Source organism: Tachyglossus aculeatus, chromosome 5 (genome assembly GCF_015852505.1).
Source record: "Tachyglossus aculeatus isolate mTacAcu1 chromosome 5, mTacAcu1.pri, whole genome shotgun sequence".
NCBI lineage: Eukaryota > Metazoa > Chordata > Mammalia > Monotremata > Tachyglossidae > Tachyglossus > Tachyglossus aculeatus.
In genome coordinates this window covers 87,529,987-87,551,418 of record NC_052070.1, presented here as the reverse complement: position 1 = coordinate 87,551,418, position 21,432 = coordinate 87,529,987, and the positions used below count along the sequence as shown (strand labels likewise).

The 21,432-nt window shown below is 52.6% G+C and overlaps 1 protein-coding gene across 1 annotated transcript in view; it reads left to right on the top strand.

Annotated features, from left to right (window-relative positions):
- Positions 1-21,432, top strand: part of BIN3 (bridging integrator 3) — a 52,990-nt gene that overhangs the window by 13,049 nt on the left and 18,509 nt on the right. The window contains exon 2 of the mRNA XM_038747491.1: positions 10,911-10,959. Coding sequence (XP_038603419.1) covers positions 10,911-10,959 — 49 coding nt within the window. The remainder of the gene's footprint in view (positions 1-10,910; positions 10,960-21,432) is intronic.

The window sequence follows — 21,432 nt, the reverse complement described above, 5'->3', positions numbered from 1 at the left end:
TCTTATCGTGTCAAACGGTCAGTTGGTCTTATTGAGTCCCCGTGACTTTTCCAACTGCACTTGGATTTGCACCCTTTAATTATAATATTTGTTAAGCACTTCCTATGTGCCAGGTACTGTACTAAGCGCTGGGGTGGATATATTCACCCCTCCCTCAGCCCACCAACACTTACGAGACTTAGGAGAAGCAGCATGGCCTAGTGGGTAGAGCCTGGACCTGAGCATCAGAAGGACCAGGGTTCTAATCCCAGCTCTGCCGCTAGTCTGCTGTGTGACCGTGGGCAAGTCACTTCACTTCTCTGTGCCTCAGTTACCTCATCTGTAAAGTGAGGATTAAGACTGAGCCCCATGTGGGACAGGGACTCTGTCCAACCAGATTTGCTTGTATCCACCCCAGCGCTTAGTAGTACAGTGCCTGGCACACAGTAAGCCCTTAATAAATACTACATTTCTGGTATTATTGTTATTACGTGCGTATCCATCATTTATTTATATTAATGTCTGTCTTCCCCTCTAGACTATAAGCTCATTGTGGGCAGGAATTGTGTCTACCAGCTCTGTTATATTATACTCTCCCAAGCGCTTAGTACAATGCTCAGCTCTCAATAAATACAGTTGACTGATTACTGTGCCAGGTGCAGAGCACTGAGTGTACTACGCTCTTGGGAGAATACAGTAGAAGCAGCATGGCTCAGTGGAAAGAGCACGGGCTTTGGAGTCAGAGGTCATGGGTTCGAATCCCGACTCCACCATGTGTCTGCTGTGTGACCTCGGGCAAATCACTTAACTTCTCGGAGCCTCAGTTACCTCATCTGTAAAATGGGGGTGATAACTGTGAGCCCCATGCGGGACAACCTGATCACCTTGTATCCCCCCCCAGTGCTTAGAACAGTGCTTTGCACATAGTAAGCGCTTAATAAATGCCATTATTATTATTATTATTAATTAGTTGCCATGATTCCTTCCTTCAAGGAGCTTGCAGGATAGCAGGGAAGACAGATGCTAGGATAAATTCCAGGTAGGGGGAAGCAGTGGAATATTAAGATAAGTGTGTACGTGCTATGAGGGAGAGGAGGGAAAGTGAGTCCCTAGGTGACAGCAAGTGCTGTCAGGCAGTCATATTTATTGAGTGCTTATTGTGTACAGAGCACTGCACTAAGCACTTGGGAGAGGACAGCGTAACACTATAACAGACACTTTCCTTGCCCACAATGAGCTTACAGTCTAGAGGAAATGCTGAAGTAGTATTTGGGTGGGAGAGGGGCAGGATCAGGACAGGTCTGCCAGAGGAGATGGGATAAACCAGTGGGATTGCCATTCTGGAGTATCCGCGGTCCCAGGCCAAATTTTGGTGACTCAAACCTGTCGCCCCTGTCCCCTGCAATAGTAGTAATAGCATTTATTAAGCGCTTACCTTGTGCAGAACTGTACTAAGCACTAGGAAAGAATACGCAGATGGGAAGTGGACACGGTCCCTGTCCCTCTCGGGTGGGTATTTGGTGTTGAGCTTTTTCTCTTCTTTAATACTGGGCAAGAGAAGAAGGGAAAGGAAAGAGCAGGCAGCTCTCAGGCCCTAACCCCGCGGCAACAATTTGAAAAGTACTGTCAAGCTCTGCCTTGCCAGGGCCATCCTCGGCAACTGCTTTCCAACTCGCTTGAAGCAGCGGCCCGGCCAGGACAGCCTGTGCAACCACCTGGGAGAGAACCTCCAGCTCTCCAGTGGCCCGTGGGCCATAACGGGGCAACCGCTGGCTGGGGGCCCGTGGACCATATTAGGAGCAGGGCTGGCTGGGATCCTGGGGTTTGGCAAGCTCTGAGCTTGGGAATGGTTTCTAGGTAGTTCTGAACCGCGACTTGGTGGGAGGTGACATGATCAGAATGCCGGGCTGGGAAACGGGACTCCGTTCCTGGCTCGAACCTGGAGGGAACTGGGGTGATTTGCCCCGTCCTTCCCTTTGGTAAAATGGGGGAAAACTCCATTCATTCATTCAGTCGTATTTATTGAGCGCTTACTGTGTGCGGAGCGCTGTACTGAGCGCTGCACCTTCACAGCTTCCCTTTCTGAGGGTCAGTGAGAGCGTGTCTGTAATTGCTTTTGGCCGAGCATGGCAGAACGATAATAATCACGTTAACAAGTGTTTACTATGTTCAAAGCGCCGGGGTGGATTCAAGCAAATCGGGTTGGACACAGTCCCTGTCCCACATAGGGCTCTCAGTCTTAAACCCCATTTTACAGATGAGGTAACTGAGGCACAGAGAAGTGAAGTGACTTGCCCAAGGTCCCTCAGCAGACACACGGCGGAGTCAGGATTAGAACCCAGATGCTTCTGACTCCTAGACCTGTGCTCTATCAACTGGTCCACACCGCTTCTGTAGAAACAGAATAATAATAATAATGGTATTAATTAAGCGCTTACTATGTGCAAAGCACTGTTCTAAGCACTGGGGAGCAAGGTTGTCCCACGTGGGGCTCACAGTCTTAATCCCCGTTTTACAGATGAGGGAACTGAGGCCCAGAGAAGTTAAGTGACTTGCCCAAAGCCACACAGCTGACAAGTGGCGGAGCCGGGATTTGAACCCGTGACCTCGGACTCCAAAGCCCGTGCTCTTTCCGCTGAGCCACGCTGCTTCTCCAGAAGCGAAACCTTCCTGGGTTACTTTCTTGCTGCGGCTCCTCACTCCGCCCTTGCTTTTCCAACTCGAACTCTTCTTTTTCCTTGGGCTGTTGCTGGCAGGGGAGGTTCTCGTCGGCAGTGGGAATTTGATCTCATCCCTCTCAAGGCTCGGTCACTGCGACTCTGAAACCAGTCAGCCCAGGTCTACATCATCATCATCATCATCAATCGTATTTATTGAGCGCTTACTATGTGCAGAGCACTGTACTAAGCGCTTGGGAAGTACAAATTGGCAACATATACAACAAGGCCCCAGCTCCTACCTCTCCTCTTTCTCACCCGAAGCCTGTGAGAAGGGAGGTGTCACAGTCAAGCCGGACATCTGTCCTTGACCAAGCCGCGGATGTGTCAGGCCTCGGGATGGAATATCTTTGGAGGGGGACGGGGGGGGAGAAAAAAGAAACCAAAACCTCAAATGCCACAGATTTGCAAGCCCTGAGAGTGTTCTGTGCATTGGGTTTGGCGAGGCTGGAAGTCGCTTGGGGGAAGGGCGACGGGGTGGGGATGGTGCCGCCGTTGCCATGGACACTGGGTTGCCCGCAGCGTGATTTTTATGTCATTGTGAGCTTGGCTCGCCCCTCTGGGCCCGGACTGGCCTGGTCCTTTTGGCAGCGCCAGAGCCGGGTCGTCTCCGGCGGAGGGGCCCCGTGGCCGGTGAACAGCTACCAGGCCGGGGTCAGAGGCGACGCCTCATTTTCTATCGCCCTGAGCCAGACCTGGGAGTTGGTTTCCTTCTTTTCAGGAAGCCACGGGGAGAGGCGGTCTGCGGTCGGGTCGGCAGAGCCGGGGGTAGAAGGCAGAGGGAACAGCGGGCCCGAGAATGGGTCCACGGAAGAAGGAGCGGGGAGTCCTTCCGCCCCCTCCTCTCCCGCCCGTAAAAGCCCCTGCCTCACGCCCACCCTCCGGCTTTGGCTGCGGCGGTGACTCAAGCCCAGTCTGCTCCCCGGGGACTGGAGACTAGCCACTCTCGCCTCCCTCCTACTCGTACAGACTTAGCCTCTCGGCCTCACCTAGCGACGAAGGGATGGGGGAAACTGAGGCCTTCCACCGTCCTTCCCTGCCCAATCAGGGCCTTCCTTGCTCGGCGGAAGGCCAAGGGAAAGTGAGGGGAGGAAGTTTTGTTTTGGTTTACACCTCCCCTTTCTTTGTAGGGAGCGGGCGGATCCCACAGGCAGCGCGGATAGTGAGGTATCTGCTGGAGGGATTGGGGGAACCCCCCTCCCCCCCGCCATCACCACCATAGCAACCACCTGGTCCTTTTCTTTCCCCCCCCCACCAGCTTCAGCAGTAGGAGGACGGGGGGGGGGGGACAAAAAGCCAGAGATTGAGAAACCCAGCAAGTTGAAAATGCAAAAGAGCTGTTTTTGTAAATAGACATTACACAAGAGCAAAGGTTTTTTTGGAAAGGTTTTCCTGAGCCAGACAGAATTAGCCAACTGGCATCACACTGCTAATAGCGATATTTACTGTTTGAAGAGTATATTTGTAGCTTTGGAGAACATCCTGTTGACTTTTCTTTGTTGTGAAAGAAAAGCGATCCATTTTTTTCCCCTTCTTCCCCTCTCTGCACATTTGGAACTTTTGTGGTGGTGGGGAGGACGACGAGGAGGGGGAGACTGTGAGAAGCGCCTCCCTCACTGAATTGGCGAGACCGAAAATACTTCCGTGCCCTGACCTTAAGGAGTCCGTGAAGGGTGGTCAGGAGTGGGGAATCCTGTTTCTGAGCCAGAGCTGGTGGGAACCTCTTGGTTTCTTGGCCTGGAAGCCTGTTCTGGGCGACCCGCGGCAACTCACGGTGGCCCACTCCAGGCCCGGTCTCCGCCTCTCACCCCCGGGAACGGGGACGGAAGAATCCCTTGTCCCAGTCATGTTGCCATCCCCGCCCCTGCAACAACTCGTCAACCGAGCCTGGATGCAAGGGAGATTCTTCACACGGCCACCCGGGCTGTGGGCCGGCAGCATCGAGCGTGGCTGTCTCTCGGCAGACAGAGATGATGACGAGGATTTTTTCTTTAGGGTATTTATTCCGCGCTTACTATGTGCCAGGCACTCTACTGAGCACTGGAGTAGATACAAGCAAATCGGGTTGGACACAGTCCCTGTCCCACAGAGGGCTCGCAGTCTTAATCCCCCTTTTACGGATGAGGTAACCGAGGCACGGGGAAGTGAAGCGGCTTGCCCAGGGTCACACAGCAACCAAGTAGCAGGGCTGGGATTAGAAACCAGGTCGTCTGAGGCCCAGGCCCGGGCGTTATCGACTGGGCCGTGCTGCTGTCTTCGTCAGCCTTGCCTCGCTGTCCAGAGCAGCTGCTCCTCTTCAGGAAGGCCCCGGATCACCACCGGGAGCCGAGGCGCGGCCTCACTGCCCGTGGCGGACAAGTCACGGATGGAGCCTCAGTGAGGAAATGATGAAAAGTCCCATTGTTCTCTCCTCCACCCCGTCCCCGCCTTCTTCCTCCGTGGGACTTTCCCCCCCAGTCCCTGGCAGGATCCCCCAACCCCGCCGATGAGGGACCTTCCCTTATTTTCTGGCCTCGTCTACAGGGAGGGTGGGACCGTCTCTGCCATCTCCTTTGGCAGCTTCCGAGTGTCCGGGCAGCTTCCCCCTTCTCTCAACTCTCTCAGCTTGGGCTCCTTAACTTGTTTCCCTCCACCCCATCCCATCCGCCGATGACATCAACTTCCACTTCCCATGCCAAAGCCAGGGCCCCTGCCCCGGTCACAACGGAGAGAGCATTCCCCGATCCCGGGGGAGCATCCCGGCCGGATGTTTGTGGCCGACGCTTCCCTGCTCCTTTGCCCCCGTCGGGCTCAGGGGAGCAAAGGCTGAGCTCGAGGACTGGATGGATTCAGTCTCGGCCGGTGGCAGCCACGATACTGAAGTGTAGAACTCCTCGGGACCCTAAGGGGATCGGGGGAAGGTTGTCTTTTTAGTCCTGGAACTTTCCCAGACTCACCCCCACCCCCGGCCTCACCTCCCCGTGATACCCGTTCTCTTCCAGTCCCCTAGGAGAACGTCACTTCCCTGCCCTGTCTTCACTCAACAAACTTAGATCCCCTTCTGCCCTTTCACATCTCTAAGGCATTTTGATGGATTGATTTTTCTGCTCATCCTCCTCCGCTTCGATCTGAAAAAAAAAACCGAATAGAAAGGCAACAGGTGCATTGTAAATCAGACCCCCGAATTCTTTTCCCTGCTTTCCCCAGTGGGCAAATTAAGGCACGGAAGGGCAGTGGGAAATAAAAGACACCTGGCTTTCCAGCCTCTGGCCTGGGGCACTTAGACCTGCCTCCAGCTCCAGCGAAACTGTCTTCAAAAATCAAGCTAAAGGCCCCATCTAGCCACGTGCCGACCGCCTGCCTCTCTCCCCCACTTCTCAGATGGGGGTCTCGGTTTCTCAAGGCAGACTGGGGCCGGGCACTTAGCAGTCCCACCAGGACCTCATTTGCACCATCATCGAATGGCTCTGGAAAGCAGCTGAGAGCTGTCCAAAACCTTCGCGGCAGTTCCAGTCTTGCTTTCTGGAAGGTTAATTGGGGGGTAAGCGGGGTGAGGGTCCGGAGCAGCGAGGAAAGGGAAATCCTCACTCCTGAGTCTCCCCTCCATCTCTACCAGGCCAAAGAAGAGAAAGAGCACTCGAGTTTCAGTGTCCCTCCACTTTGGTTCCACAGCTGGCTCTCTTCGGTGGTAATTATATGGAAGAGGATTGTTTGTTTACAAAAGCCGTGTGAATCATGGCCGCTGCCACGGCCGGGGGGATACGCAAGGGGTTAACCCCTCCAAATTACCGGGCTGGGTTAACAATAAACAGGATGTCCTCCAAAAATTAAATTTAAACCACCATGACTCAGGCTGGCCCATCCCCTCAGTCGGATGGTCGTCTGGGGTTATTATCGGTGGTTAATTACACTGTTGGGTTTAGAAACAATGTCGGTGAGTTTGGGCCAAGTAGAATTTGCTGGGGAGAGAGTGAGGAAGGGCAGAGGAGGGGAGGGGAGGGGAAGGGAGCTGGGGAGAGTGGTGAATAAGGCCGTAGGTTGACTGGAGGAGAGAGAGAGAAAGAGAGTGCATTCTAGGGGATGATGTTCAGGCATTGGTACCTATAATAACAATAATGATGGCATTTATTAAGCGCTTACTATGTGCAAAGCACTGTTCTAAGCGCTGGGGAGATTACAGGGTGATCAGGTTGTCCCACGGGGGGCTCACAATCTTAATCCCCATTTTCCAGATGAGGTAACTGAGGCCCAGAGAAGTTGTGACTTGCCCAAAGTCACACAGCTGACATTTGGCAGAGCAGGGATTAGAACCCATGACCTCTGACCCCAAAGCCCGTGCTCTTTCCACTGAGCCACGCCTGGGGATCGGACCCCCTGCCACCCTCAGACTAAAAGTTGGAGGTTCCTAGAAATGCTACTCTGACTTTGTCATACTCGGATGCTCCCACAGCCGCCCCTCATTACCCATACTATTCCTCTGCTAAAATCGAAAGCCACATTCTCCCTTCCTCAAGACTCCCCCAGGAGCGTGGTAGTGTGCCCTAAAGGATAAAGCACAGGCCTGGGAGTGAGAAGGACTTGAGTTCTCATTCCAGCTCTGCCACTTGTCTGCTGTGGGACCGTGGGCAAGTCACTTCACTTCTCTGGGCCTCAGTTACCTCATCTGGAATATGGGGATTGAGACTACGAGCCCCATGTGAGATAGGGACCAGGTCCAACCCGATTTGCTCGAATCCATTTTAGGACAGTACAGTACCACAATTATGATTACTATAATGATCATTGTTTTTGTTAGGGGCTTATATGCCAAGCACTGTACTAAACAAGGTAATTAGGTCCCACATGGGGCTCACGGTCTTACTAGGATTGAATCCCCATTTTGCGGATGAGGGAACTGAGCACAGAGAAGTTGTGACTTCACTTCTCTGTACCTCAGTTCCCTTATCTTATCTTCACAAAGACAAGTGGCGGAGCCAAGATTAGAACCCAGGTCCTCCGACTCCCAAACCCGGGCTCTTTCCGCTAGGCCATGCTGCTCCTCTCCACCCCCCACCCCCACCCCATCCCCTGGTGACTGGTGCCAGGAAAGACTTAATGTCCCAGAAAGCACGGTGGCGATTCCATTTTGGGAAATGCAACAAAATGACTATTTCTGGGTGCTACCCTGGGTCTTTCTTTGGCCTAGCCTGGAGGCCAGATTGAATTCGGAACTCATCAACTGGGCCCGTTATGGGGCAAGGCCCAGAAGATGAAAGAAAGGCATTCATCCTTCCCAGATAACCTGCAATCAGGCCATTTTGCCTCCTAGACAAACACCTGGGCAAGATAAGAGTAGAGCAGAGACAGGAGATGGAGGCAGGCATAAAGAGAAGGGACTCATCATTATGGTTTATCGCATTTATTAAGGACTTTATACCAGATACTGTTCTGATCATTAGGGGAAGGTACAGGGATAATAATAATAATAATGTTGGTATTTGTTAAGCGCCTACTATGTGCAAAGCACTGTTCTAAGCGCTGGGGGGAACACAAGGAGATGAGGTTGTCCCATGTGAGGCTCACAGTCTTAATCCCCATTTTACAGATGAGGGAACTGAGGCACAGAGAAGTGAAGTGACTTGCCCAAGGTCACACAGCAGACATGTGTAGCAAGATAGGGATTCAGAAACTTCCTGGCCCACAGAGGGCTCACATTCTGAAAGGGAGAGGAGGGAAGATCCTCCGGAGGAGAAATAGCCAAACAAATTCAGTCAGAAAGAACATACTAGTCAGAAGGTCATGGGTTCTAATCCCAGCTCCACGTATTGTCTTCTGTGTGACCTGGAGCACGTCACTTTACTTCTCTGTGCCTCAGTTACCTCATCTGGAAAATGGGGATTGATAGCGAGCCCCAAGAGGGACAGGGACAGTGTCCAACCTGATTTGCTTGTATCTACCCCAGTGCTTAGTACAGTGCCTGGCACTTAGTAAGAGCTTAACAAATACCGTAATTATTATTATTAAAAGCAACAAATGGTACCTCAGGGAGAGAAAGAGAATACTAAGACTCGTCACTGGTTAATATGTTTTGTTTTGTTCTCTGTCTCCCCCTTCTAGACTGTGAGCCCACTGTTGGGTAGGAACCGTCTCTATATGTTGCCAACTTGTACTTCCCAAGCGCTTAGTCCAGTGCTCTGCACACAGTAAGCGCTCAATAAATACGATTGATTGATTGATTGGTTCAGGTGGGGGCAGACTTTGGTTTAAATTGTGACTATCTTGCCCCCGCTCCAACAGCTAGGAGGGCCTTCTTCCTGCCCGTGGAACAGGGCTTCTCCCTAGGGAAGGCGAGGAGGAAGGAGGAGACCAAGACCCCTCGCTCACTGCCCTATGGGCCTTGGACCCCTGTCCCCTGCCTTCCTGAGCATCAACTGGGAATTTCCCAGTGCCGCTTCCTTTCCTCCCCGTGTCTGTTGCCAGTGGGGACCAAGCCCTGCCGCCGACCGGGCAGTGGCGAGGGGACCCCCAGTTCCTGAAGCATGGCAACGGAGCTGCTATTAAGCATGGTGGACTGGGAGGTTGGGGCGGTGGTGGGTCTGGGGAGGCGTGAAGCAAATCCACTCCTGAGTCTCTGCACTTGGCCCACGGGCTCCTGGACTGTGGTCTTCCTCTGTTCTTCTCCCCTCCCCCGTCCCAACCTGAGCCATCCCTTTGCTTAAGATGCGCACGCATGTCCGCTGACCATATTTTCTCCTGTGAGGACTTTCAGGGCACTGACGTGTCCCCAAGAACCTAAAGCCTGAAATTCTGAAATCCGGAAATTCTTGGACTAAACCTCCTAGACTGAGATGTCTGGTCAACCTGTGTCATAGGAGTGCTTCGCTCTGCCACCCTACCCCTGCCCGCACTGTGGCTTTTCTGCTCTTGCCCACCTCGCCCTACGACATAAGGCCATTTCTATTGTCTTATACACTCCTAAATGCTTAGTACAGTGCTCTGCAGTCAGTCAGTGGCATTTATTGAGTGCTTCCTCTGTGCAGAGCACTGTACTGAGCACTTGGGAGAGTACAATATAACAGAGTTGGTAGACACGTTCCTTGCCCACAGTGAGTTTACAGCCTAGAGGGACAATCCATCATTGGTATTTGCTGAGCATTTATTGGGTACAGAGTACACAGTATTCTAGACGGTAAGCCTGTCTCTAGACTGTGATCTACTTGTGAGCAGGGAGCGTGTCTACCAACTCTGTTCTATTGTTAGACAACATAGACATGTCTATTGTCCATGTCTGTTAGACATGTTCCCTGCCCACAGTGAGTTTACAGCCTAGAGGGGCAGTCCATCATTGGTATTTGCTGAGCATTTATTGGGTACAGAGTACACGGTATTGTAGACGGTAAGCTTGTCTGTAGACTACGATCTGCTTGTGAGCAGGGAACGTGTCTACCAACTCTGTTATATTGTTAGACATGTTGTCTAACAATAGACATGTCTATTGTCCACATCTGTTAGACATGTTCCCTTGCCCACAGTGAGTTTACAGCCCAGAGGGGCAGTCCATCATTGGTATTTGCTGAGCATTTACTGGGTACAAAGTACACAGTATTCTAGATGGTAAGCGTGTCTCTAGACGATAATCTGCTTGTAAGCGGGGAACGTGTCTACCAACTCGATCATATTGTTCTCTCCCAAGTGCTCACTACAGTGCTCTGCAGAGAGGAAGCTCTCAATAAATACTATTGATCGATCGCCAGAGGAGATAGACTATGTATAAGGGAAGGGATAGAACCATGCTTCAGGGAGGCCAGGAAAGGGATGAACTTGGGCCAGACCCCCCCCCCCCCACCCCCAGGGAGTGATGGTATTTATTGAGCACCCACTGGGTGCTAGGCAATGGGTTAGGCGCCTGGAACAGTACGAGAGAAGCATGAGATACGTTCCCTGCTCACAAGGAGCTTACACTCTTAACGGGGTACAGAGATGAAAGCATTTGAATGTAGGGTAATCCAAATAAGTGATTGGCTGAGCAATTGTACCTTATTATCCAAGAGTGCGCAAGTGCTGAGGAAGGGCAGAAGTATGCGCTCGAGGTCTGTTGCTGCCCAGGTACTGCCCGCGGAGCGCGGCCACCCCCAAACGGGCCAACAGGCAGGTGCCATTGCTCTCGTCTGAGACGGCAGGCCACTCTCTTTCCCCTGCCCTTCTCCAACGTGTGCTTCCGGCCTCCTGTCACCTTTCTCCCTCTGTTTCTTGCAGGATTCCATTCAAAATCGGGCAGCCCAAGAAACAGATTATTCCCAAAACGGTGAGTAGTTCAGGCTTGGGCAGAACCCGGGCCCCCCTCTCTGAGATCCAAACCTCCTCCCTCGCTGAGTCTTCTAGACTGTGAGCCCACTGTTGGGTAGGGACCGTCTCTATATGTTGCCAACTTGTACTTCCCAAGCGCTTAGTACAGTGCTCTGCACACAGTAAGCGCTCATGAATGAATGAATGAAATCCAACTGGGACTTTGGCTTAGCACTCCTTGGGGTTGAGGATGTGGGGGAGGAGGGGATAGAGGCATCGTTCCTTCTCTCGTTCACAGTGGGGTTGGGGGAAGACCTGGGGTCACCCATGCCCTTAGACGAGATCTGGGGTCACCCATGTCCTTAGATGAGCCCCAGGAAAGGCTGTTCAGAGACATCCTGAAAGGAAAGGACTCAGCTCGGATTTGGCCTGTAATCCAACTCTTCTGGTGCCGCAGTGGCCGGTCCTTGCCCATGGCTACCCCTCCTTCCTGTGCCACTCCCGGGGTCTCCTGGACAGAGAGCAGGGTTTCAAGCAGCTTTTGCAGAAGGACCGGGATTCCTCCCCAGGGCCGCTTTCCTGAGCCGGTTCCAGCCTCCGGTCCAGAATTGAGGCGGTTCCCTTCATCTCCCCTCGTAAACTCTTAGCCGGAAATGCCTTTACCCCGCATCCTGCTATTTTGCTTCTTGGCCTTACTCCTCCTCATCCTCCTCATTATCATCATCATCATTATTTTCTCCAACAGCATGTATTAAGTACCTATGGTGTACAGAGCACTGTACTAGGCACTTGGGGATCATACAACTGTAGCCTTCGAGCAGCTCAGAAAAAGAAAGAATTGAGGTTGCGTTCTCACTAATCTGAAACCAACCACTACCAGGGCTTCTGCCTGCCTATCTATGTAGTTACTTCCATCTTTGATTTCCCAAAATCAAAGGGTGTAGACTGAGTTAGTGAGCTGAACCCCCCACAACAAAAAGGGGGCCCAGTGATTGCCTTGGAAGTCACTAGAAACTAAAGGCTTCTGAACGTTTGGGGACGAGGCCCTGCTCCTCCTTGCTTCCTTTCTCAGCTCTTTCCGGGTCTCTCTGCCCTAAAAGCCTCCGCCAAGGTGTCGAGGCCATCCCCGTCACCCCGTGACCAGATGCGGTCACACTGTCAGCAGTTCGTGCAAAAGTCTGGTCAGGAGTTTGGGGCTGGGAAGGGTGGAGGGGAGCCCAGGGGCTGAATGAGCCCTCCGGGACAAGAAAAAAGCATTCGTTGTCCATTTGGTCTGGGAAGGCGGGGGGCTGCAGCCCTCATAGTGGACCTCCCGGGGTGGGCCGGGGCTGTCCATCTGTGCAGGCTCTCGGCCGCGGCTCAAAGAATCTGGGCGTGCAGATGTTGGGCTCTGGCCGGCTGCAGGAAGTGGGAAGGTGTGGCTTGGGTCTCCAGGGCTCAATCCAGGCTAGATCAGAAGGGGAAGTGGTTTGGAGAAGGGAGCTTCTATTCCCAGCATTCACACTTATCAAAAAAAAATAAACAAAAACAAAAAAACCCACCCCACTCGCCCTCAGCATTACTGGAATGGACTTTGTTCCTTCTGGTGCCTGCTGCCTCTCCCTGTGGGGAGGGACAGGGTAGACTCCAATTTGTTGGCCAGAGCTCTGCGATCGGAAGACCCACCGGCCCTCCAAGCTAAGGAGTGGCCCAGAGACTCCCTAGACCACAGGGGCTCTGGGGCAAGGATGGTCGGGCAGTTCTGAGGAAACTTCTCTTGGCCCGGATCATCAGCCTGGAGTCCTCATTTACCTTTGGGCCTCGGTGGTCTTCTCCCCAGCCTTGGCTTCCAATCCTTCTACAAAGGTCGTGGATCCCCAGAATGGCAGGGAGCGGGGCTTGAGGGGCAGCGTGGCCTTATGCCCCCCTCCAGAGCCAGGCAACCCAGGATCTAGTCCCAGCTCTGCACCGGGCCTGCACCTCTCTGTGCCTTGGTTCCCTTGCCTATAAACTGGGGAGCCCTTTCTCCCTCGTAGATTACGGTCCCCCCGTGTGGGTCAGAGCCTGGGTCAAATCTCATTATCCTCTACCTGCCCCAGTGTCTAGCACAGAGGAAACACTATTACCGTGATTCATATGAGTTATGATCTGCTTCACTTTATAAACTCCACACCTCTGGGAGCTGAGTCATTGCAATCGCGGTCTCAGTCTTCGGTTAATGATGATGATAATTCTAGTATTTGTTAAGTTCTTACTCTGTGCCAAGCACTGCGGTAACCACTGGTGTAGATAGAAGATAACCAGGTCCCACATGGGGCTCACAGTCTAAGTGGAAGAGCGGGCATTGAATCCCCATTTTGCGAACGAGGGAACCGAGGCGCAGGGAAGCGAAGTGACTTCCCAAAGTCACACAGCAGACGATTTGCGGCCAGGATTAGAACCCAGGTCTTCTGACCCCCAGGCTTGGGCTCTCTCCACTCGGCCGTGTTGCTTCACCAACTTTGTCACTGGGTCCTTGTGCAGGGCTGAGCTCGGGGAGAGCCTGTGTCTGCGTGAGGTGGCATCAGAGTATTTTTACCGTACTGGCCATCTCCCCTCCAACCACATACATACATGCACGCACACGCATGCGCGCACACACACACAGAGCCTCACACTCCATGCTCTCACCTGGGCCTCTCACCCGGTGTAGCGAGACCCTTCCACCCTTTCCCTCTCACCCCACATCAAACAGGCCCGGGCTGCCCAATTGTCTCAGCATCTCTGGCAACTACCATCTGAACAACAGTGACGCACTGTTTTTCTGGCCCAGACGCTTTCTGGGAGGGGAGCAGATGTGGCTGACTGGGTTATTGGAAGTCACGGAGCCCCTGTCATGGGAATAAATGCCTGTGTTATCTTCGGGGAGTTTCAGGAGATTTTTTGGCTCAAGGCACCCAACCGTCAGACACAAAGAGGGTATTGTGTCTTTGCCCTTATTGTTCTCGGCACCCAGGTTATTAACACAAATTCCATTATTGACAGGGCTTTTGCCGGAATGGCATGTACTCCGCAGGGTTGACGGTTGGAACAAAATTTGATGGCTGAAATCCCCCCGATTTTTACGTCTTTGCCTGGCTTCCCCTTTCAAGTCCCAGAGAGTAACTAGAACAGGGTGTGTTGCAGGGTGGCGAGAAGGTCCCTTTTCTCCGGCACTCCACTCTCACCCCCTTCCCTGAGCCCCTCCCCAGGACCTAAGTTGGCTTTATGGTCCATCCGGGAGCAGAAGCAGCTCTCGGTCCTGTGACGGGACAGGTTCTCCAAGGGGTCCAGGTGAGAGAAAACTCCCTGGACTCGGCGCTTAGAACAGTGCTTTGCACATAGTAAGCGCTTAATAAATGCCATTATTATTCTTATTAGACCAGGGGAGGTGTCTCATGCCAAGGGGAGTGGGCCTAGTCTTTCCGTAGGAAGGTTTAGGTGCTGATTTCCAAATGTTCCCCTCCAGGAGTCAATGGGGGAAGGCCCCCTTAGGGACCCAGCTGTTCCGGGCCAGGGGACTCCCCACCTGCCTGTCAACTCTCCCCGATCACTAGCTTTGGCCATGAAGCGATCAGGTTACTGTCTGGCCCCACTGCGTGGCTTGTGTTTGCCTCGCCACGGTCTTCCTCTCCCCTCCACGGGGCAGATGAAACCCCACCTCTTGAAAGCCTCCTGGTGCTTTGAACCCCGGAGAATGTCGGGAGCCCCCGCCCGGGATGGTTCAGGGCTGTGGTCTCTGGCTCAGCCTCGCCGCCCGCTCCAACCTAACCCCGCAACCTGACCCAGCCCTCTAGGATCGCCTGACAATCCACACAGCGATGTTTGCTCTCAAATTGTTGACTGGGATCCAGCTGCCCTTTTGGCAGGGGAAGCAAACAGAAGACGTTCAGATCTTTCCGCAGCCTGGGGTTTTCCCCTCAGGATGGGGCTGAGGCTGGGGCGTATCCTGGCGGCAAATTGGGGAGCGGAGCAGGGGACACGACCTCTGGCCCTTCACCATCTGAGGTACTCGGGTTCCAGAGGTGCTCCTTAGCCACTTCCCCTCGAGGGGGAGAGAGCCTTCACCTCTGCCCCCCGTGACAGGAAGGCTTGGAAGGGAGCCAGTGCCCACCTGCCAGAGGCTGAGAGATGGCCCAGCTTCCCAGGCTGTCTTGCAGGCTGCAGGGTGGCATTTTTTGGCATGAGGAGAGGAAAAGCCCATCCTCCTCCCCACTCTCCCCCCCCGCAAATCCCTCTCTCCATTTCCATTCTGCCTGCTGCAGTCCCGGGGGTCAAGAGCAGCCCAGGATGAACTGACCTAGTTGGAAGGCAGAATCCACACAAGCCTCAGCAACCCCAGCCCAGGAAAGCCAGGTGCTCCCAACATCCCACACACCAGCAAACCTGGTGAAATTGCAGAAAAGAGATGAATGGAAGCCAAAGGTTGCAAACTCCCTTGCCTCCCCTCATCATCATCATCATCATCAATCGTATTTATTGAGTGCTTACTGTGTGCAGAGCACTGCACTAAGTGCTTGGGAAGTACAAGTTGGCAACATATAGAGACAGTCCCTACCCAGTAGTGGGCTCACAGTCTAAAAGGGGGAGACAGAGAACAAAACCAAACACACTAACAAAATAAAATAAATAGAATAGATATGTACAAGTAAAATAAATAAATAGAGTAATAAATATGTACAAACATATATACATATATACAGGTGCTGTGGGGAAGGGAAGGAGGTAAGTTGGGGGGGATGGAGAGGGGGACGAGGGGGAGAGGAAGGAAGGGGCTCAGTCTGGGAAGTCCTCCTGGAGGAGGTGAGCTCTCAGTAGGGCCTTGAAGGGAGGAAGAGAGCTAGCTTGGCGGAACGACAGAGGGAGGGCATTCCAGGCCCGGGGGATGACGTGGGCCGGGGGTCGATAGCGGGACAGGCGAGAACGAGGTACAGTGAGGAGATTAGCAGCAGAGGAGCGGAGGGTGCGGGGTGGGCTGTAGAAGGAGAGAAGGGAGGTGAGGTAGGAGGGGGCGAGGTGATGGACAGCCTTGAAGCCCAGGGTGAGGAGTTTCTGCCTGATGCTCCACAACATTGCCAAGATCCGCCCTTTCCTCTCCATCCAAACTGCTACCCTGCTCATTTAAGCTGTCATCCTATCCCGTCTGGACTACTGCACCAGCCTTCTCTCTGATCTCCCATCCTTGTGTCTCTCTCCACTTTAATCCATACTTCATGCTGCTGCCCGGATTATCTTTGTCCAGAAATGCTCTGGGCATATCACTCCCCTCCTCAAAAACATCCAATGGCTACCAATCAATCTGCGCATCAGGCAGAAACTCCTCACCCTGGGCTTCAAGGCTGTCCATCACCTCGCCCCCTCCTACCTCACCTCCCTTCTCTCCTTCTACTGCCCAGCCCGCACCCTCCGCTCCTCCACCGCTAATCTCCTCACCGCACCTCGTTCTCACCTGTCCCGCCATCGACCCCCGGCCCACGTCATCCCCCGGGCCTGGAATGCCCTCCCTCTGCCCATCCGCCAAGCTAGCTCTCTTCCTCCCTTCAAGGCCCTACTGAGAGCTCACCTCCTCCAGGAGGACTTCCCAGACTGAGCCCCTTCCTTCCTCTCCCCCTCGTCCCCCTCTCCATCCCCCCATCTTACCTCCTTCCCTTCCCCACAGCACCTGTATATATGTATATATGTTTGTACATATTTATTACTCTATTTATTTTACTTGTACATATCTATTCTATTTATTTTATTTTGTTAGTGTGTTTGGTTTTGTTCTCTGTCTCCCCCTTTTAGACTGTGAGCCCACTATTGGGTAGGGACTGTCTCTATATGTTGCCAACTTGTACTTCCCAAGCACTTAGTACAGTGCTCTGCATATAGTAAGTGCTCAACAAATACGATTGATTGATTGATTGATTGGTAGCCACTGGAGATTTTTGAGGAGGGGAGTAACATGCCCAGAGCGTTTCTGGACAAAGACAATCCGGGCAGCAGCATGACGTATGGATTGAAGTGGGGAGAGACACGAGGATGGGAGATCAGAGAGAAGGCTGATGCAGTAGTCCAGACGGGATAGGATGAGAGCTTGAATGATCAGGGTAGCGGTATGGATGGAGAGGAAAGGGCGGATCTTGGCAATGTTGCGGAGCTGGGACCGGCAGGTTTTGGTGACGGCTTGGATGTGAGGGGTGAATGAGAGAGCAGAGTCGAGGATGACACCAAGGTTGCGGGCTTGTGAGACGGGAAGGATGGTAGTGCCGTCAACAGAGATGGGAAAGTCAGGGAGAGGACAAGGTTTGGGAGGGAAGACAAGGAGCTCAGTCTTCGACATGTTGAGCTTTAGGTGGCGGGCGGACATCCAGATGGAGATGTCCTGAAGGCAGGAGGAGATGCGAGCCTGGAGGGAGGGGGAGAGAGCGGGGGCAGAGATGTAGATCTGGGTGTCATCAGCGTAGAGATGATAGTTGAAGCCGTGGGAGCGAATGAGGTCACCAAGGGAGTGCATGTAGATCGAGAACAGAAGGGGACCAAGCACTGAACCTTGGGGAACCCCCACAGTAAGAGGATGGGAGGGGGAGGAGGAGCCTGCAAAAGAGACTGAGAATGAACGACTGGAGAGATAAGAGGAGAACCAGGAGAGGACGGAGTCTGTGAAGCCAAGGTCGGATAGCGTGTTGAGGAGAAGGGGGTGGTCCACAGTGTCGAAGGCAGCTGAGAGGTCGAGGAGGATTAGGACAGAGTAGGAGCCGTTGGATTTGGCAAGCAGGAGGTCATTGGTGACCTTTGAGAGGGCGGTTTCCGTGGAATGTAGGGGACGGAAGCCAGACTGGAGGGGGTCGAGGAGAGAGTTGTTGTTGAGGAATTCGAGGCAGCGCGTGTAGACAACTCGTTCAAGGAGTTTGGAAAGGAATGGTAGGAGGGAGATGGGGCGATAACTAGAAGGTGAGGTGGGGTCAAGAGAGGGTTTTTTTAGGATGGGAGAGACATGGGCATGTTTGAAGGCAGAGGGGAAGGAACCAGTGGAGAGTGAGCGGTTGAAGATGGAAGTTAAGGAGGGGAGAAGGGATGGAGCGAGAGATTTCATGAGATGAGAGGGAATGGGGTCAGAAGCACAGGTGGCCGGAGTAGCACTTGAGAAGAGGGAGGAGAGCTCCTCTGAGGATTCTGCTGGGAAGGATGGGAGAGTAGCAGAGAGTGTTGAGAGCTGGGGGGTTGGAGAAGGGGGGGAAGTGACTTTGGGGAGGTCGAACCTGATGGATTTAATTTTGTTAATGAAGTAGGAGGCCAGATCGTTGAGGGTGAGGGAAGGAGGAGGGGGAGGAACCGGGGGCCTGAGAAGGGAGTTGAATGTATGGAAGAGCTGGCGGGGGTGATGGGTCCCTCCATAGGTCTGCCCTGCCCACCCTGAGTTGGTCCTGGCCGAGATCCAGCCAGTCCCCTGGGTAGTGGGTCTTAGATCTCCAGTCACCCCTACTCTCCCAGGAGAGAGGTGGCGGGGCTTGGTGAGCTCGGCGGCAGCCTGGAACATGGGCTTGGCCTTCTAATTCTGGCTCTGCCACCGATACTCTTTGGGAGGCTTTGGGCAAGCCACTTAGCGTCTCTGAACTTCAGTTTCCCTTTCGGCGCTACCTCAGGCAGCTGTTGGACCAGCCCACCTCAGCATTATCATCCTCAGAGTGGGCTCAGCAAGTGCCAGAGCGGGAGAGCCCTGTTCTGGGGGCTGCAGCCTTATAAAGGAGGGAGACTGTGTGATCCCTGCCCGCCGAGGAACTTACAGACTAAAGGGAGAAAGGCAAGATAAACTGCCGGACGGAAGCTTTCCCAGGTCGGCTCCACCGGCCTCTCAGCTTTTATTAGGCCGCCCGGGGATGTTGGGCAGGTCCCTAGGCTCCCCTCCCACCTTCCCACCTAAGGAGCAGCACGAGTGCCCCTTGCCCATTGCCACTGGCCAGCTGTTTTAGGGGTGAGTTGTCTTCTGCTCCCATGATGGTGTTTTGTGATCTTCCTTTCCAAGCTGGTGATGCCCCTGAGCCACACTAGAGCTGCCCATACCCGGCCCTGTCACCGGGAATGGTCATCATGCCCATGTCTGCCACTTACCTGCCATGTGACCTTGTGCGATGGAACTTCTCTGGGCCTCAGTTTCCTCGTCTTTAAAATGGGCATTAAATACCTGTTGTTCTTCCTACTTGGACTGTAAGCGCATTGCAGGACAGAGACAGTGTCTGACAAATACCATCATTTGTTCCTGAGCAACTTGGGATGGGGATGGGGCAGTATGCTGACGGTCAGAAACACACATGCACACACCACACACACCTCCGCTCTGCGGGAGCACGGGCTTTGGCCTGTCAACAGAGGCCCCGGCAGATGTTCCTCCGAGTCTGACTCCATGTGATCAGCCCCCTCCCACTTAAGCCACATACATCCCCACAAGAATGGGACTGTGGGTAGAAGAACATAAGAAGGGTACGATTATCGCAGAAGTAGAAGTCCAGCTCTTAATCAGGGAGCGCTTCACGAAGGAGGTGTTTTTGTGTATTTGTGCGCCTGTTTTTAAAATAGTATTTATTAACTGCTCACAAAGTGCCAGTACTGGTCTAAGCCCTGGGGTAGATATAAGATAATCGGGTTTGGACACCTCAGTCCCACTCTGCAGTGGGACTGAGGTGTCCAAACCCGATTATCTTATTTCCTCCTGCCTTCAAGACATCTCTACTTGGATGTCCCGCCATCACCTCAAACCTAACCTGTCTATAACAGAACTCCTTATCTTCCCATCTAAAGTTTGTCCTTCCCCTGACTTTCCCATCACTGTAGATGGCATCGCCATCCTTCCTGTCTGACAGGAATTATCCTTGACTCTTCTCTCTCATTCAACCCACATATTCAATCCATTACTAAATCCTGCCGGTTCGACCTTCACAGCATCACTAAAATCCATCATTTCCTTTCCACTCAAATTATCACATTAGTCCAAGCACTTATCCTATCCCACCTTGATTACTGGATCAGCCTCTTTGCTGACCTCCCTGCCTCCTGTCTTTCTACACTCCAGTCCCTACTTCACTCTGCTGCATGGATCATTTATCAACAAAAGTGTTTAGTCCATTCCCACTCCTCAACATCCTCTAAAGGCTGTACACCCACCTCTGCCTAAAACAGAAACTCTTTACCATTGGCTTTAAAGCCCTCAATCACCTTTCCCCCTCCTACCTCATCTCGCTACTCTCCTACTACAACCCAGCCCGCATACTTTGCTCCTCTAATGCTCACCATCAAGAGGCCTTCCCTCACTAAACCCTTCTCTCCTCTTCTCCCACTCCCTTCTGCATTTCTTTGACTTGCAACCTTTTTTCATCCTCCCTCTCAGCCCCACAGCACATATGAACATAGCTGTAATTTTATTTATTTATATTATTGTCTGTTTCCCCCTCTAGACTGTAAGTTCATTATGGACAGGGAATGTGTCTGTTATATTGTTATAGTGTACTCTCCCAAGCGCATAGTATGCACACGGTAATTGTGTGTGTACAATTACAATAAATAATTGTATTTATTGAGCTCAAAGTGAGCGCTTAATAAATACAGTTGAGTGACTGACACAGTCCATGACCTATGTGAGACTCACAGCTTTAATCTCCACTTTACAGGATTGTAATGGAAGGTTGCGAAGAATCAATCAGTAGTATTTATTGAGCAATTGCTATGCTGTACTAAGTGCAGAGGAGCTGAGAGATTAACGGGGGAAAGCCTCATAGAGGAGATGTGACTTCAGAAGGGCTTTGAAGATGGAGAGAGTAGTGCTCTGTGGGATGGGAAAGAGGGCGGGAGCAAGAGATCAGCAGCGAGAGAGATGAAGAGTGAGTAGGTTGGCTTGGTAAGAGCAGAATGTATGAGCTAGGTTGAAGTGGGAGAGGGGTAAGAATAAGAAAGAGCCGATTGAGAGCTTTAAAGCTGATGATCAGGAGTTTATCCTTAATGCGGTGAGGAATGAACCATTGGAGGATTTTGAGGAGTGCGGAGATGGGAGCAAAATGATATTTTAGAAACTGAGTCACTGGGGTTCTAAAGAGCTGTGCAGATGGGCCCATTGGCTACAGGCAGTAAACATTCAGGTCAAGAGTAAGTCCACTGGCCATCCTGAGGCAGAGCTGCAACCTAAAATAAGAAAAAAACATCATTACATTGAGTAAAATGCATCAGCCAAGGCAGTCTGAACTGAGGGTGCACCTGAGGAGATTGAGAACGAAGGTGAGAAGAAAGGAGACTTCTGTTGGCTTCCCCGAGACTGATTTTTGGTTCACCAGACCCCGTTTTGAGCATCCTCTTTTCTGCCCATGGAGCCGATATTTTCAGAGGCGGGACAGCAGAAAAGGAAGTTGTGAGAACAAAGGACTGGGTGTCAGGACTGCTGGGTCTCCAGTTTTAATTCCAGTAGCTCATGGCACTCTGCGGATAGAGTTTCCCTTCTCATTCATTCATTCAATCGTATTTATTGAGC